Source organism: Taudactylus pleione, unplaced genomic scaffold (genome assembly GCF_031769625.1).
Source record: "Taudactylus pleione unplaced genomic scaffold, aTauple2 ptg000086l, whole genome shotgun sequence".
Taxonomy (NCBI): Eukaryota; Metazoa; Chordata; class Amphibia; order Anura; family Myobatrachidae; genus Taudactylus; species Taudactylus pleione.
Window position 1 is genome coordinate 14,701,101 of NW_028284488.1, and position 12,750 is coordinate 14,713,850.

At 44.3% G+C, this 12,750-nt stretch overlaps 1 protein-coding gene across 1 annotated transcript in view; it reads right to left on the bottom strand.

Annotated features, from left to right (window-relative positions):
- The window catches only part of ITIH5 (inter-alpha-trypsin inhibitor heavy chain 5), a 137,929-nt gene that overhangs the window by 102,731 nt on the left and 22,448 nt on the right, over positions 1–12,750 (bottom strand). Inside the window, exons 2-4 of the mRNA XM_088468910.1 lie at positions 3,410–3,454; positions 2,520–2,683; positions 1,895–1,993 (exon numbers count right to left, since the gene is read on the bottom strand). Of these exons, the coding sequence (XP_088325036.1) occupies positions 1,895–1,993; positions 2,520–2,683; positions 3,410–3,454 (308 nt within the window). The remainder of the gene's footprint in view (positions 1–1,894; positions 1,994–2,519; positions 2,684–3,409; positions 3,455–12,750) is intronic.

Here is a 12,750-nt window from a genome sequence, read left to right on the forward strand (position 1 = left end):
CCATACCCTTCCACAGTCCACAAATAACCTCACACATTTTTTTTTCTTTCACATCCCCCTGACATTTGGCCGACATTCCTGTGTGACTGGATCATACAGACCACCAAGAAACCTTGCATTCTGTCTGGACCAAAATGCAATATATAGCACCTATCCTTGTGTATCAATGCCTATTTCCCTATGGATTGTAAGCTTGCGAGCAGGGCCTTCCTACCTATATATCTGTCTGTTATTACCCACTTTTGTTCTGTTAATGTTCCCAATTGTAAAGTGCAATGGAATATGTTGTGCTACATAAGAAACTGTTAATAAATAAATAAATACATTTTTTAAACATTTTAAAGATTCTCTAAATATTTATAATATTCCATGTGGGAGGTCTGATGGCATATGTGGAGATCTGGTAGACATGTGGAGAGCTCTGTAGGGCATATGGGGAGATCTGGTAAACATTCAGGAGCTCTAATGGCATATGGGGAGATCAATTAGACAAGCAAGAGGTCTGATGGAAAATAGGGAGATCTGGTAGACATGTGCAAAGGTCTGATGGCATATGGGGAGATGTAGTGGAGAGGTCTGAGGGGCATATCAGTACTTTGAGAGCTTCATAGCATGTGCTTGCTCTTCATGCCATGGTGCTTGCATGCATGCCAACTGCGTGTTGGAGGAAATATCAAGATGGTTGGTGCCATCATTTGTTTAATTTGTACTAGGTTCCACAATTTCTGGTGGCAGTCCTGATTTGGAGACAGATGGTAGACTTTACCAGTTTTTCGCTAAGCTGAGCCCACTCTTATGAGTCCAAAGTCTCCCCTTGTCCATCTCCTATGCTAACCAGTCTGGCTATTTTTAAGACTGGTTGTGAGCCATTAGTAAGCTATATAGCGATGATCAGTGCTCAAAGTGGGGCATAATACAGCATTATGACATAGCGCTATATAATTTTTACCATGGTGCGGAGAAGTGTCCCGCTTTGGACATGGCGGCAGTCGGCACTGGGACAGAGTATGGTATCCCAGTGCCAGGAGAGCAGCAACAGTGGCGGCTTTGTGTGGAGTATTTTTGGGAACACATCTCTGATCATGTTGGGATGGAGCATTGGGCCCCGGTACCAGGGCATATGTGGCTGCAGTTTAAACCTGGCAATACCAGCTCGTGGACTGGCGGACAATCAAAAGAAGTTGCAGCATTTTAAATTTGGCACGGCCATGAGCCAATCACTGTTCACAGACCGGTAGCCAATCAGAAGCAGCAGCAGGGGTTTGATTCAAATTTCCATACCTCCACTTCTAAATTCCCCACTTCAAGTTCAATCTCATAAGGCAGAAGGTTTCCAAAGGAGCATACTAAACTCTGCATCACATACCCATTAGGGAAGAATCTACAATTTATATTATGTTTTGTCCAGGAATTAAAAGATTTGGGGTCCATGAATAAGGGGAATATTAATTTGTTCTAAAGTGGAATCATGTTTTTTACTGTTCTCTTTGAATTTATAGACTTTAGCATAGTAGTCCCAGAGAGAGTATGAATCTGACAGTGGAAGGAAAGTGCATGGATGGGTTGACTGCTTGGGGAGTCCTTAAAATAATGAATATAGGGAAAGTAAGACCAATAAGGTCTTTCTCAAGGTCCACCCTTTCCTTAGAATAGCAACATTTAGGACTGTTTGGTCAAGATGAGAATCTAAATAATAGTTCTGAAACCTCAGACCTCCATCTTTGGCATGCTTGTACACAATTCCTGGGCTTCTTACCAGAACAAATAAAATTTGAGATGAATTGCTGGAGATTTTTGTTTTTAACAAAAAGGAGATGTGATACGAGCTGCCATGGTCTGAAAAAAAAGTGAAGAAACCTGGATATTCATTTATAACAAATACGTTTATTCTTACCGTCTGTCCCCAATAATTTTATCAAGGTCCTGTATATTGTTATCTCCTGTCTTCATTCTCCAGGTGACTTCACTGTGATAAGTCCTGCCTCCAATAATCCTGCAATTCATGTGTCACCATTACTATTACTCAAGGAATAACAATTGATAATTGAGTATTTTATCTTTCGATTGGAATGCAGTTGTTGCATGTCAAATTTAGTCTTAATTTAAAGCTGATTACAATAATTTATTCTTCTTCAACAGTCTAAAATTATCAAGATTGTATATTTATATAACATTATTGAATAATCTTCCAAAAAGGACAATTCAAAACATGGATGCAGGACCCATAAGAAGACAGTTCTGCACCATTGTTCTAAGCTGTTTTATCAATACACTTTTGGAGGTGCGTGCTCTATGTAGCATGATTTTCCCAGAAGATGAACAGCGCCATGGTTAGCATTGTTGAAGTTCTCCCTGTGTTTGTGTGATTGTCTTCTGGTTGTCACCAACATCCAAAATACATAATGGTAGGTTAATAGGCTGGTGGTGCAATTAGCCCATGTGTGAGAAACTGTGTGGTAGGGAATACTGATGCATATGATTATTATGTTGTCCTTATGTAACCTCTAGCAGTTACTTACATGGTGAAGTTGGAGACAAAAGCTGCAGCTGGAATCTGCATCTGAAATACAACCTCCTTTGCCTCAACTGCTCGATTTAGCATGGTGCAGGACACAGCAGTAAATGCATAGCGTGATAAAATAGTAGATTTCACAGTAAACTCAGCGACCAAGGGCTTGATTTCCTATATAGAAAAATTTGTATCTTAATTAATTTTCAGTTTACCATTTAGCACAAGTACAGGCAGGGTCTACAAGCCAATACTTTACTGGAGATTAGGTGCAAGAACGGTATTTTAAAATAGAGACCTCAAGCAAGTTTATTCATATAAAGGTATGAATAATATCAGTTTTGAATCCCTTAGCAACAGTTGTCAAGGATATTTGATAGTCCCACCATGAATATACTGTATATATTCTGACATAGCCTTGTAAGGGTTGGATATATTTTATATCTTAGGAACCCACAAAATAATTTCTCTCTCATTCTATAAGCCTTTTCATATGATGACTTTTCAATACCATAATGACACAAATACACTTTGATTTTTGTGCAACCCAAAAACTCACAGCAAAATATTTAAAAATTTAATTTATATTTTAATTACCAGCCTTGGAGTTACTGAGCTCCCATATAAAGTCCTGGGCAAATTAGATAACCCCAACAGACATGTTGTATCTTGTATACGTTGTGCTAGATGGTTATTAAGTGTAATATAGGGTAAACCACATTTTTTAATATATGCTGTATACTTCAGTGTACATCAGTTTGACACAGTTTTTGGAATTATATATACATTCATTTTATTCTAATTATTTACATATCCCTATTGGTTCCTGAATAAATCAGTATGCAGCCAGACTGAAGCACTTATGTATTATAAAAGAACAGGAGTTCTAGTAATACTTACTCTTCTTGATGTATAAGGAATTTGTCTTGGAAACCGGGATCCACCCTATGGTAAAACAAACCATACATATATTGTCCTTAATAATCTTTGTCTAAAAATAGTTGCAACTTAAAATCTAGTGCATGATAGCACTTTTAAAAGCACTGATATTATAAGCGAAATGCAATAATTATTTATTTCATTTAGGGGTCTATGTACTAAGCCTTGAAGAGAGATAAAGTGGACAAATAAAGTGGACAAATAAAGTACCAATCAGCTCCTAACTGACACTTTACAGAATGTTTGAAAAATGACATTTAGGAGCCAATTGGTTGGTATTTTATTTCCGTCCACTTTCTCTCTCTCCATGGCTTAGTACATAGGGGTCTATATACTAATTCTTGAATGGGGATAAAGTGAATGGACATAAAGTACCAACCAACCAGCTCCTAACTGCCATTTTTCAAACACAGCCTACGACATGGCAGTTAGGAGCTGATTGGCGGGTACTTTATCTCCATTCACTTTATCTCCATCCAAGGCTTAGTAAATAGACCCCACAGCTACAAATGAGTAAATAACAATGACTTTTCCAATCAAGAATCACCATCCTCCAATTAGGCACCAAGCTCTGCCAAAGATTATCTGAACATTCTGCTGGTTAGTATACAGAATGTGTAAGGATACCATTTTATTATCTGCCTCCTAACAACTTTGCCATGTCTGTTAAGGAAGTCTAATACTATTATTTTGCATTTCTAATTGTACTATATACTTTAGTAGAAATCAGCGCTATATATATAATATTCTACTAATGATGAAAAAGTGTCATAATTTCAGGCGTTACTAATAAAATTGCATGTAATAAAACAATGGAAACACAACAGTGCCATGTCCATATAATACAATACACTGAAACCAAACAATTTCATATACTTCTGTTTTTCAATATGCGTGTAAACCATCTGGCATCCCCTCACCCACTGAATGTGTGTGGGAGTCATTACATTTTGGCAGGAATGTGCCTCAGCTGGTCAAGCAAAGACTATGGGGTCTATTTACTAAGCAGAGTTAGGAGACAGAGTGAAAAGTGATAAGAAAGTGATAAGGTGCCAGCCAATCAGCTCACAACTGTTATTTTTCAAACACAGCCTGTGAGATGACAGTTGGGAGCTGATTGGCTGGCACCTTATCACTTTCTTATCACTTTTCACTCTGCCTCCTAACACTGCTTAGTAAATAGACCCATATATCCTCAAATACACCACACAGATTAAAATCAAGAGATGTATATTCAAATCTAGCTTGTTTTGTAAGAAATAATGCACAGAACTATTATTATTGCACAATATGTGGTAACTACAGTCTACAGGCTATACCATCCCAGATACGGGGGGGCCTAATTTAAAGTTGCATGGACTTTCGGAGGCATATGGATCTCGCGACATTTAGCAAACATGCGTCACAACTAGGGGTGAGCGGGTTCGGATTTCTGAAATCCGAACCCCCCCGAGCCCCCCCGATCCGAGTCCGATCCGAGTCAGGCTCGACTTTTCCCGCCTGACTCGGATCTGAAATCGAGGCAAAACGTCATCATCCCGCCTTCCGAGTCTCGCGGGTTTTGGATCCTATATAAGGTACCCGCGTCGGCGCCATTTTCTCACTCGGCTGTGGACAGTGAAGAGGGAGGGTGGGAGTTAGGGCTGTGTAGTGTAGTGTAGTGCTGCTGTTGTCCACTACTTCAATGTCCATAGGGGCTGGCTGTGTTGTGCTGTGCTGCTGTTGTTAATAGGGGCTGTGTCCACTACTTCAAAGTCCATAGGGGCTGGCTGGACTGTGTTGTGCAGTCAGTTCTCCATAGGGGCTGTGTCCACTCCAAAGTCCTGTGCAGTGTCCCAGTCCTAAAGGAGTGCTGTAGTGTTGTCCAGGGGGTGCTCTGTCCATCAGGGGTGCTCCCCCCAAGTGCTAAAAAAATAATATATTTTCTGTGTTTGTGAATTGTGTGCGCAGTAGCCGCACGTGCATCAACAAAGTAGTGCCAAGCGTGCGCCTGTGTCACAAGTAAAGGGCCGGCTGGCTTGACCGTTAAAGGGTGCTGTAACCCCCGAAAGTACACTCCAGTCCAAACCAAAAAAAAATTATTTTCTGTGTTTGTGAATTGTGTGCGCAGTAGCCGCACGTGCATCAACAAAGTAGTGCCAAGCGTGCGCCTGTGTCATAAGTAAAGGGCCGGCTGGCTTGACCGTTAAGGGTGCTGTAACCCCCGAAAGTACACTCCAGTCCAAACCAAAAAAAAAATTATTTTCTGTGTTTGTGAATTGTGTGCGCAGTAGCCGCACGTGCATCAACAAAGTAGTGCCAAGCGTGCGCCTGTGTCATAAGTAAAGGGCCGGCTGGCTTGACCGTTAAAGGGTGCTGTAACCCCCAAAGTACACTCCAGTCCAAACCAAAAAAAAAATTATTTTCTGTGTTTGTGAATTGTGTGCGCAGTAGCCGCACGTGCATCAACAAAGTAGTGCCAAGCGTGCGCCTGTGTCATAAGTAAAGGGCCGGCTGGCTTGACCGTTAAAGGGTGCTGTAACCCCCGAAAGTACACTCCAGTCCAAACCAAAAAAAAATTATTTTCTGTGTTTGTGAATTGTGTGCGCAGTAGCCGCACGTGCATCAACAAAGTAGTGCCAAGCGTGCGCCTGTGTCATAAGTAAAGGGCCGGCTGGCTTGACCGTTAAGGGTGCTGTAACCCCCGAAAGTACACTCCAGTCCAAACCAAAAAAAAAATTATTTTCTGTGTTTGTGAATTGTGTGCGCAGTAGCCGCACGTGCATCAACAAAGTAGTGCCAAGCGTGCGCCTGTGTCATAAGTAAAGGGCCGGCTGGCTTGACCGTTAAGGGTGCTGTAACCCCCGAGAGTACACTCCAGTCCAAACCAAAAAAAAAATTATTTTCTGTGTTTGTGAATTGTGTGCGCAGTAGCCGCACGTGCATCAACAAAGTAGTGCCAAGCGTGCGCCTGTGTCATAAGTAAAGGGCCGGCTGGCTTGACCGTTAAGGGTGCTGTAACCCCCGAAAGTACACTCCAGTCCAAACCAAAAAAAAAATTATTTTCTGTGTTTGTGAATTGTGTGCGCAGTAGCCGCACGTGCATCAACAAAGTAGTGCCAAGAGTGCGCCTGTGTCATAAGTAAAGAGCCGGCTGGCTTGACCGTTAAAGGGTGCTGTAACCCCCAAAGTACACTCCAGTCCAAACCAAAAAAAAAATTATTTTCTGTGTTTGTGAATTGTGTGCGCAGTAGCCGCACGTGCATCAACAAAGTAGTGCCAAGCGTGCGCCTGTGTCATAAGTAAAGGGCCGGCTGGCTTGACCGTTAAAGGGTGCTGTAACCCCCGAAAGTACACTCCAGTCCAAACCAAAAAAAAATTATTTTCTGTGTTTGTGAATTGTGTGCGCAGTAGCCGCACGTGCATCAACAAAGTAGTGCCAAGCGTGCGCCTGTGTCATAAGTAAAGGGCCGGCTGGCTTGACCGTTAAGGGTGCTGTAACCCCCGAAAGTACACTCCAGTCCAAACCAAAAAAAAAATTATTTTCTGTGTTTGTGAATTGTGTGCGCAGTAGCCGCACGTGCATCAACAAAGTAGTGCCAAGCGTGCGCCTGTGTCATAAGTAAAGGGCCGGCTGGCTTGACCGTTAAGGGTGCTGTAACCCCCGAGAGTACACTCCAGTCCAAACCAAAAAAAAAATTATTTTCTGTGTTTGTGAATTGTGTGCGCAGTAGCCGCACGTGCATCAACAAAGTAGTGCCAAGCGTGCGCCTGTGTCATAAGTAAAGGGCCGGCTGGCTTGACCGTTAAGGGTGCTGTAACCCCCGAAAGTACACTCCAGTCCAAACCAAAAAAAAAATTATTTTCTGTGTTTGTGAATTGTGTGCGCAGTAGCCGCACGTGCATCAACAAAGTAGTGCCAAGAGTGCGCCTGTGTCATAAGTAAAGGGCCGGCTGGCTTGACCGTTAAAGGGTGCTGTAACCCCCAAAGTACACTCCAGTCCAAACCAAAAAAAAATTATTTTCTGTGTTTGTGAATTGTGTGCGCAGTAGCCGCACGTGCATCAACAAAGTAGTGCCAAGCGTGCGCCTGTGTCATAAGTAAAGGGCCGGCTGGCTTGACCGTTAAGGGTGCTGTAACCCCCGAGAGTACACTCCAGTCCAAACCAAAAAAAAAATTATTTTCTGTGTTTGTGAATTGTGTGCGCAGTAGCCGCACGTGCATCAACAAAGTAGTGCCAAGCGTGCGCCTGTGTCATAAGTAAAGGGCCGGCTGGCTTGACCGTTAAGGGTGCTGTAACCCCCGAGAGTACACTCCAGTCCAAACCAAAAAAAAAATTATTTTCTGTGTTTGTGAATTGTGTGCGCAGTAGCCGCACGTGCATCAACAAAGTAGTGCCAAGAGTGCGCCTGTGTCATAAGGGCCGGCTGGCTTGACCGTTAAAGGGTGCTGTAACCCCCAAAGTACACTCCAGTCCAAACCAAAAAAATATATATTTTCTGTGTTTAGCCGCACGTATATATCAAATCGATATAACATAAATGGAGGACCAAACTTTCTCCGATAAAAATAAAATAGAGAAAGATCAAGAACCACTTCCTCCTAGTGCTGAAGCTGCTGCCACTAGTCATGACATAGACGATAACATGCCATCAACGTCGTCTGCCAAGGCCGATGCCCAATGTCATAGTAGAGGGCACATACAATCCCAAATGGCAAAGTTCAGGAAAATGACCTTGAAAAAGACATTTAAATCAGCTGAAGAGAAACGTAAACTTGCCAATATGCCATTTACGACACGGAGTGGCAAGGAACGGCTAAGGTCGATCCCTAGTATGTTCATGACTAGTGGTTCAGCTTCACATGACGATGGAAGCCCTCCTCCCACTAAAAAAATCAAAAGAGTTAAGCTGGCAAAAGCACAGCGAAGAACTGTGCTTTCTAAGAAGATATCACAAATCCCCAAGGAGAGTCCAAGTGTGGTGGTGGTTGCGATGCCTGACCTTCCCAGCACTGGACGGGAAGAGGTGGCTCTTTCCACCATTTGCACGCCCCCTGCAAGTGCTGAAAGGAGCACCCACAGTCCACTTGCTGATATGCAAATTGAAGATGTCACTGTTGAAGTACAACAGGATGAGGATACTGGTGTAGCTGGCGCTGAGGAGGATGTTGGCGAGGAGGATTCTGATGGTGATGTGGTTTGTTTAAATCAGGCTCCGGGGGAGACAGTTGTTGTCCGTGGGATGAAAAAGCCCATCACGGTCATGCCTGGGCAGAAGACCAAACATTCCACCTCTTTGGTCTGGCAGTATTTCTATCCAAATCCGGACAACAACTGTCTTGCCATATGTACCATATGTAAAGGTGAAATAAGTAGGGGTAGGGACGTCAACCACCTAGGAACATCCTCCCTTATACGGCACCTGCAGCGCGTTCATAAAAAGTTACTGTCAAGTTCAGAAACTTTGGCTAAGACCGTAAGCAGTCCAGGGACACCTAAATCCCGTTGTCCTGTTGTATCCAAGCGCCTGCAAACCACACCGTCAACTCCCTCCTCGTCAATTTCCTCCTTAGTCAGGATCGGAAGTAGTCCTGCAGGCCATGTCACTGGCATGACTGACTCTCCTATCCGGGATTCCTCCGGAGGATCCTGCATTGCTACGCCTACTGCTGCCGCTGCTGCTGTTGCTGCTGCTGGGAGTCGTTCATCATCCCAGAGAGGAAGTAGGAACACCACTACTTTTACTAAACAATTGACCCTCCAACAGTCCTTAGCGAGGAGGATGAAGTACGACAGCAGTCATCCTGAAGCAAAACGTATAACTGAGGCCTTGACTGCTATGTTGGTGTTAGACGTGCGTCCGGTATCCGCCATTAGTGCAGTGGGATTTAGACAATTGATGGAGGTAGTGTGTCCCCGGTTCCAAATCCCGTCTAGATTCCACTTCACTAGGCAGGCGATACCGAGACTGTACAGAAACGTCAGAAAAAGTGTCCTCAGTGTCCTGAAAAATGCCGTTGTACACAATGTCCACTTAACCACGGACATGTGGACAAGTGGAACAGGGCAGACTAAGGACTATATGACTGTGACAGCCCACTGGGTAGATGTATCACCTTACGCAGCAACAGCAGCAGCGTCACCAGTAGCAGCATCTCAGAAACGCCAGCTCGTTACAAGGCAGGCTACGCTGTGTATCACCGGTTTCAGTAAGAGGCACACCGCCGACAACCTCTTAGAGAAACTGAGGGAAATCATCGCCCAGTGGCTTACCCCACTTAGACTCTCCTGGGGATTTGTGATATCTGACAACGCCACCAATATTGTGCGGGCATTACATCTGGGCAAATTCCAGCACGTCCCATGTTTTGCTCACACAATAAACTTGGTGGTGCAGAATTTTCTGAAAAGCGACAGGGGCGTGCAGGAGACGCTTTGGGTGGCCCGAAAAATTTCTGGCCACTTTCGCCATTCAGCGACTGCGTGCCGAAGACTGGAGCGCCAGCAAACACTCTTGAACCTGCCCCGCCATCACCTGAAGCAAGAGGTTGTGACGCGGTGGAACTCAACCCTCTATATGCTTCAGAGGATGGAGGAGCAGCAAAAGGCCATACAAGCCTATACATCCACCTATGACATAGGCAAAGGAGGGGGTATGCACCTGACTCAAGTGCAGTGGAGAATGATTTCCGTGTTGTGCAAGGTTCTCCAGCCCTTCGAACTTGCCACACGTGAAGTCAGTTCAGACACAGCCAGCTTGAGTCAGGTCATTCCCCTCATCAGGCTTTTGCAGAAGCAGCTGGAGAAAGTGAAGGAGGAGCTAAGACGGAGCGATTCCGCTCGGCATGTGGGACTTGTGGATGAAGCCCTTCATTCGCTTTGCCAGGATTCCAGGGTGGTCAATCTGTTGAAATCAGACCACTACATTTTGGCCACCGTGCTTGATCCTAGGTTTAAAGCCTATGTGGTGTCTCTCTTTCCGGCCGACACAAGCCTGCAGAGGTGCAAAGACCTGCTGGTGAACACACTGTCAGCTGAAGCGGAACGTGACACGTCAACGGCTCCTTCTTCATTTTCTCCCGCAACTGGGGCTGCCAGGAAAAAACTTAGGTATCCTAAGCAACCCGCTGGCGGTGATGCAGGGCAGGCAGGACCAAGTTTGGACATCTGGTCCGGACTGAAGGACCTGGCAACAATTTCTGACATGTCTACTGTCACTGCATATGATACTGTCACCATTGACAGAATGGTGGAGGATTACATCGGTGACAGCATCCAAGTAGGCATGTCAGACAGTCCATACCTGTACTGGCAGGAAAAAGAGGCAATTTGGAGGCCCCTGTACAAGCTGGCTCTATTTTACCTGAGTTGCCCCCCCTCCAGTGTGTACTCCGAAAGAGTGTTTAGTGCAGCCGGGAACCTTGTCAGCGAAAGGCGTAGGAGGTTGCTTCCACAGAATGTGGAGAAGATGATGTTCATCAAAATGAATTATCAGCTCTTCCAGGGAGACCAGCCTCCAGAAGGTACAGAGGGACCTGTGGTGGTGGATTCAAGTGGGGACGAGTTAATACTTTGTGAGGATGAGGATGTACACACTGAAGAGGGTGAGGAATCGGTGGATGAGGAGGATGAGGATGACATCTTGCCTCCGTAGAGCCAGTTTGTGCAGGGACACATTAATTGCCAGCTTGTTTTGTGGGGGCCCAAACGAACCAATCATTTCAGCCACAGTTGTGTGGCAGACCCTGGCGCTGAAATGATTGATTTGTTAAAGTGTGCATGTCCTGTTTATACAACATAAGGGTGGGTGGGAGGGCCCAAGGACAATTCCATCTTGCACTTCTTTTTTTTCTTTGCATTATGTACAGTTTGGGGCCTAGTTTTTCTAACTGCCATCCTGTCTGCCACTGCAGTGTCACTCCTAGATGGGTCACGTGTTTGTGCCGCCCACTCGTGTCGCTTAGCATAGTCATCCAGCTACCTCGGTGCAACCTTTTGGACATGAAAACACTATTGTGAGGTGTGAGGTGTTCAGAATAGACTGGAAATGAGTGGAAATTAAGATTATTGAGGTTAATAATAGCATAGGAGCAGAGAAACCAACAAATTCTGTGATTTTAGCTGTTTTTATGCTTTTTAAAAAAAAAAATACAGATCCAAAACACAAAACCCAGAACCCAAAACACGGAAGGGTGGTTTTGGCAAAACCAATCCAGATCCAAAACACGAAGAAAGATCCAGATCCAAAACCAAAACACAAAACACGAAAAGTGGCCGGTGCACACCCCTAGTCACAACCCACACACACAGTTTACAGTATTCATGAATGATTCTGTGGCAGTCACATTTATGTTGCTTCTCACTAATAGCTGAATGATGTGTTACTGGGTAGGAAGGGGGCAGAAATGGGAAGAAGCATAAAATAAGCCTCCTGTGGGCGCGTAGACTGAGTTTCGTCTTTTTAGAGTTGAGTGTTTGCAGAGCTCTGTCCAACTTTGGTCAGATCTCCTGTCACAAGCATGGGGCTAGTGCAAATGCAGATATTAGCAATAATGGTTGCTCCCACAAGCAGTGGGCTAGGGATGGTGCTGTCCCGCGGCCAACTCAGGATCATGCAAATGTTCGCATGGATTTGCAATCACTGGAATTGGGACCACTTTATGTGCTACCCAGAATTAGGCTCTGGGTGTCTTGCAGCTAATACGATGATTCCCTGTGTCCCTATTTCCCCAGGATAGTCTCTTTTTCCTACTAGAAATATATTCTTAGTTTGCATAATTCAGAGCCCTAGTGCAACCAAATGAATACAATATCGGCTATGGGTCCCTGTTTTTATTACTAGCCCTTATTTCTAGGGTGCCGGAAAGTTCTGCAGCGCCGTACACAGCAATTATATAAATGAGGGTTAACAAAGCAACAAAATAATGTGACAAACATCAGAGTCGGATTAAGATCTCATAGGGCCCTAGGCAAAAAAATTAGTTTGGGGCCCCCACCCCAAGCCGTTCATACAATGAATACCTTTTCCATATAAACTGGAGCTGAAGGAAAATCTTATATAGAAGCCCCTCCCACTACAAAATCTAAAAATGAATTACAAAGCAAACTAATCCATAAAGAAATAAAACATATAGGGTATACTTAACGATAAGCATTGATAGGTAACATTTTCAATCAGCAGTGCCTGCAATTCCATCAGCACGTCATAGCAAACCACTCCTATTTCTGCCCAGTTAGTACGCTCTGCCCCCTTTCCATTTTTGAGACCGCCGTACAGTCCTGAGACATGCACTGCAAAGACCATTTATGTGAACACCAGGC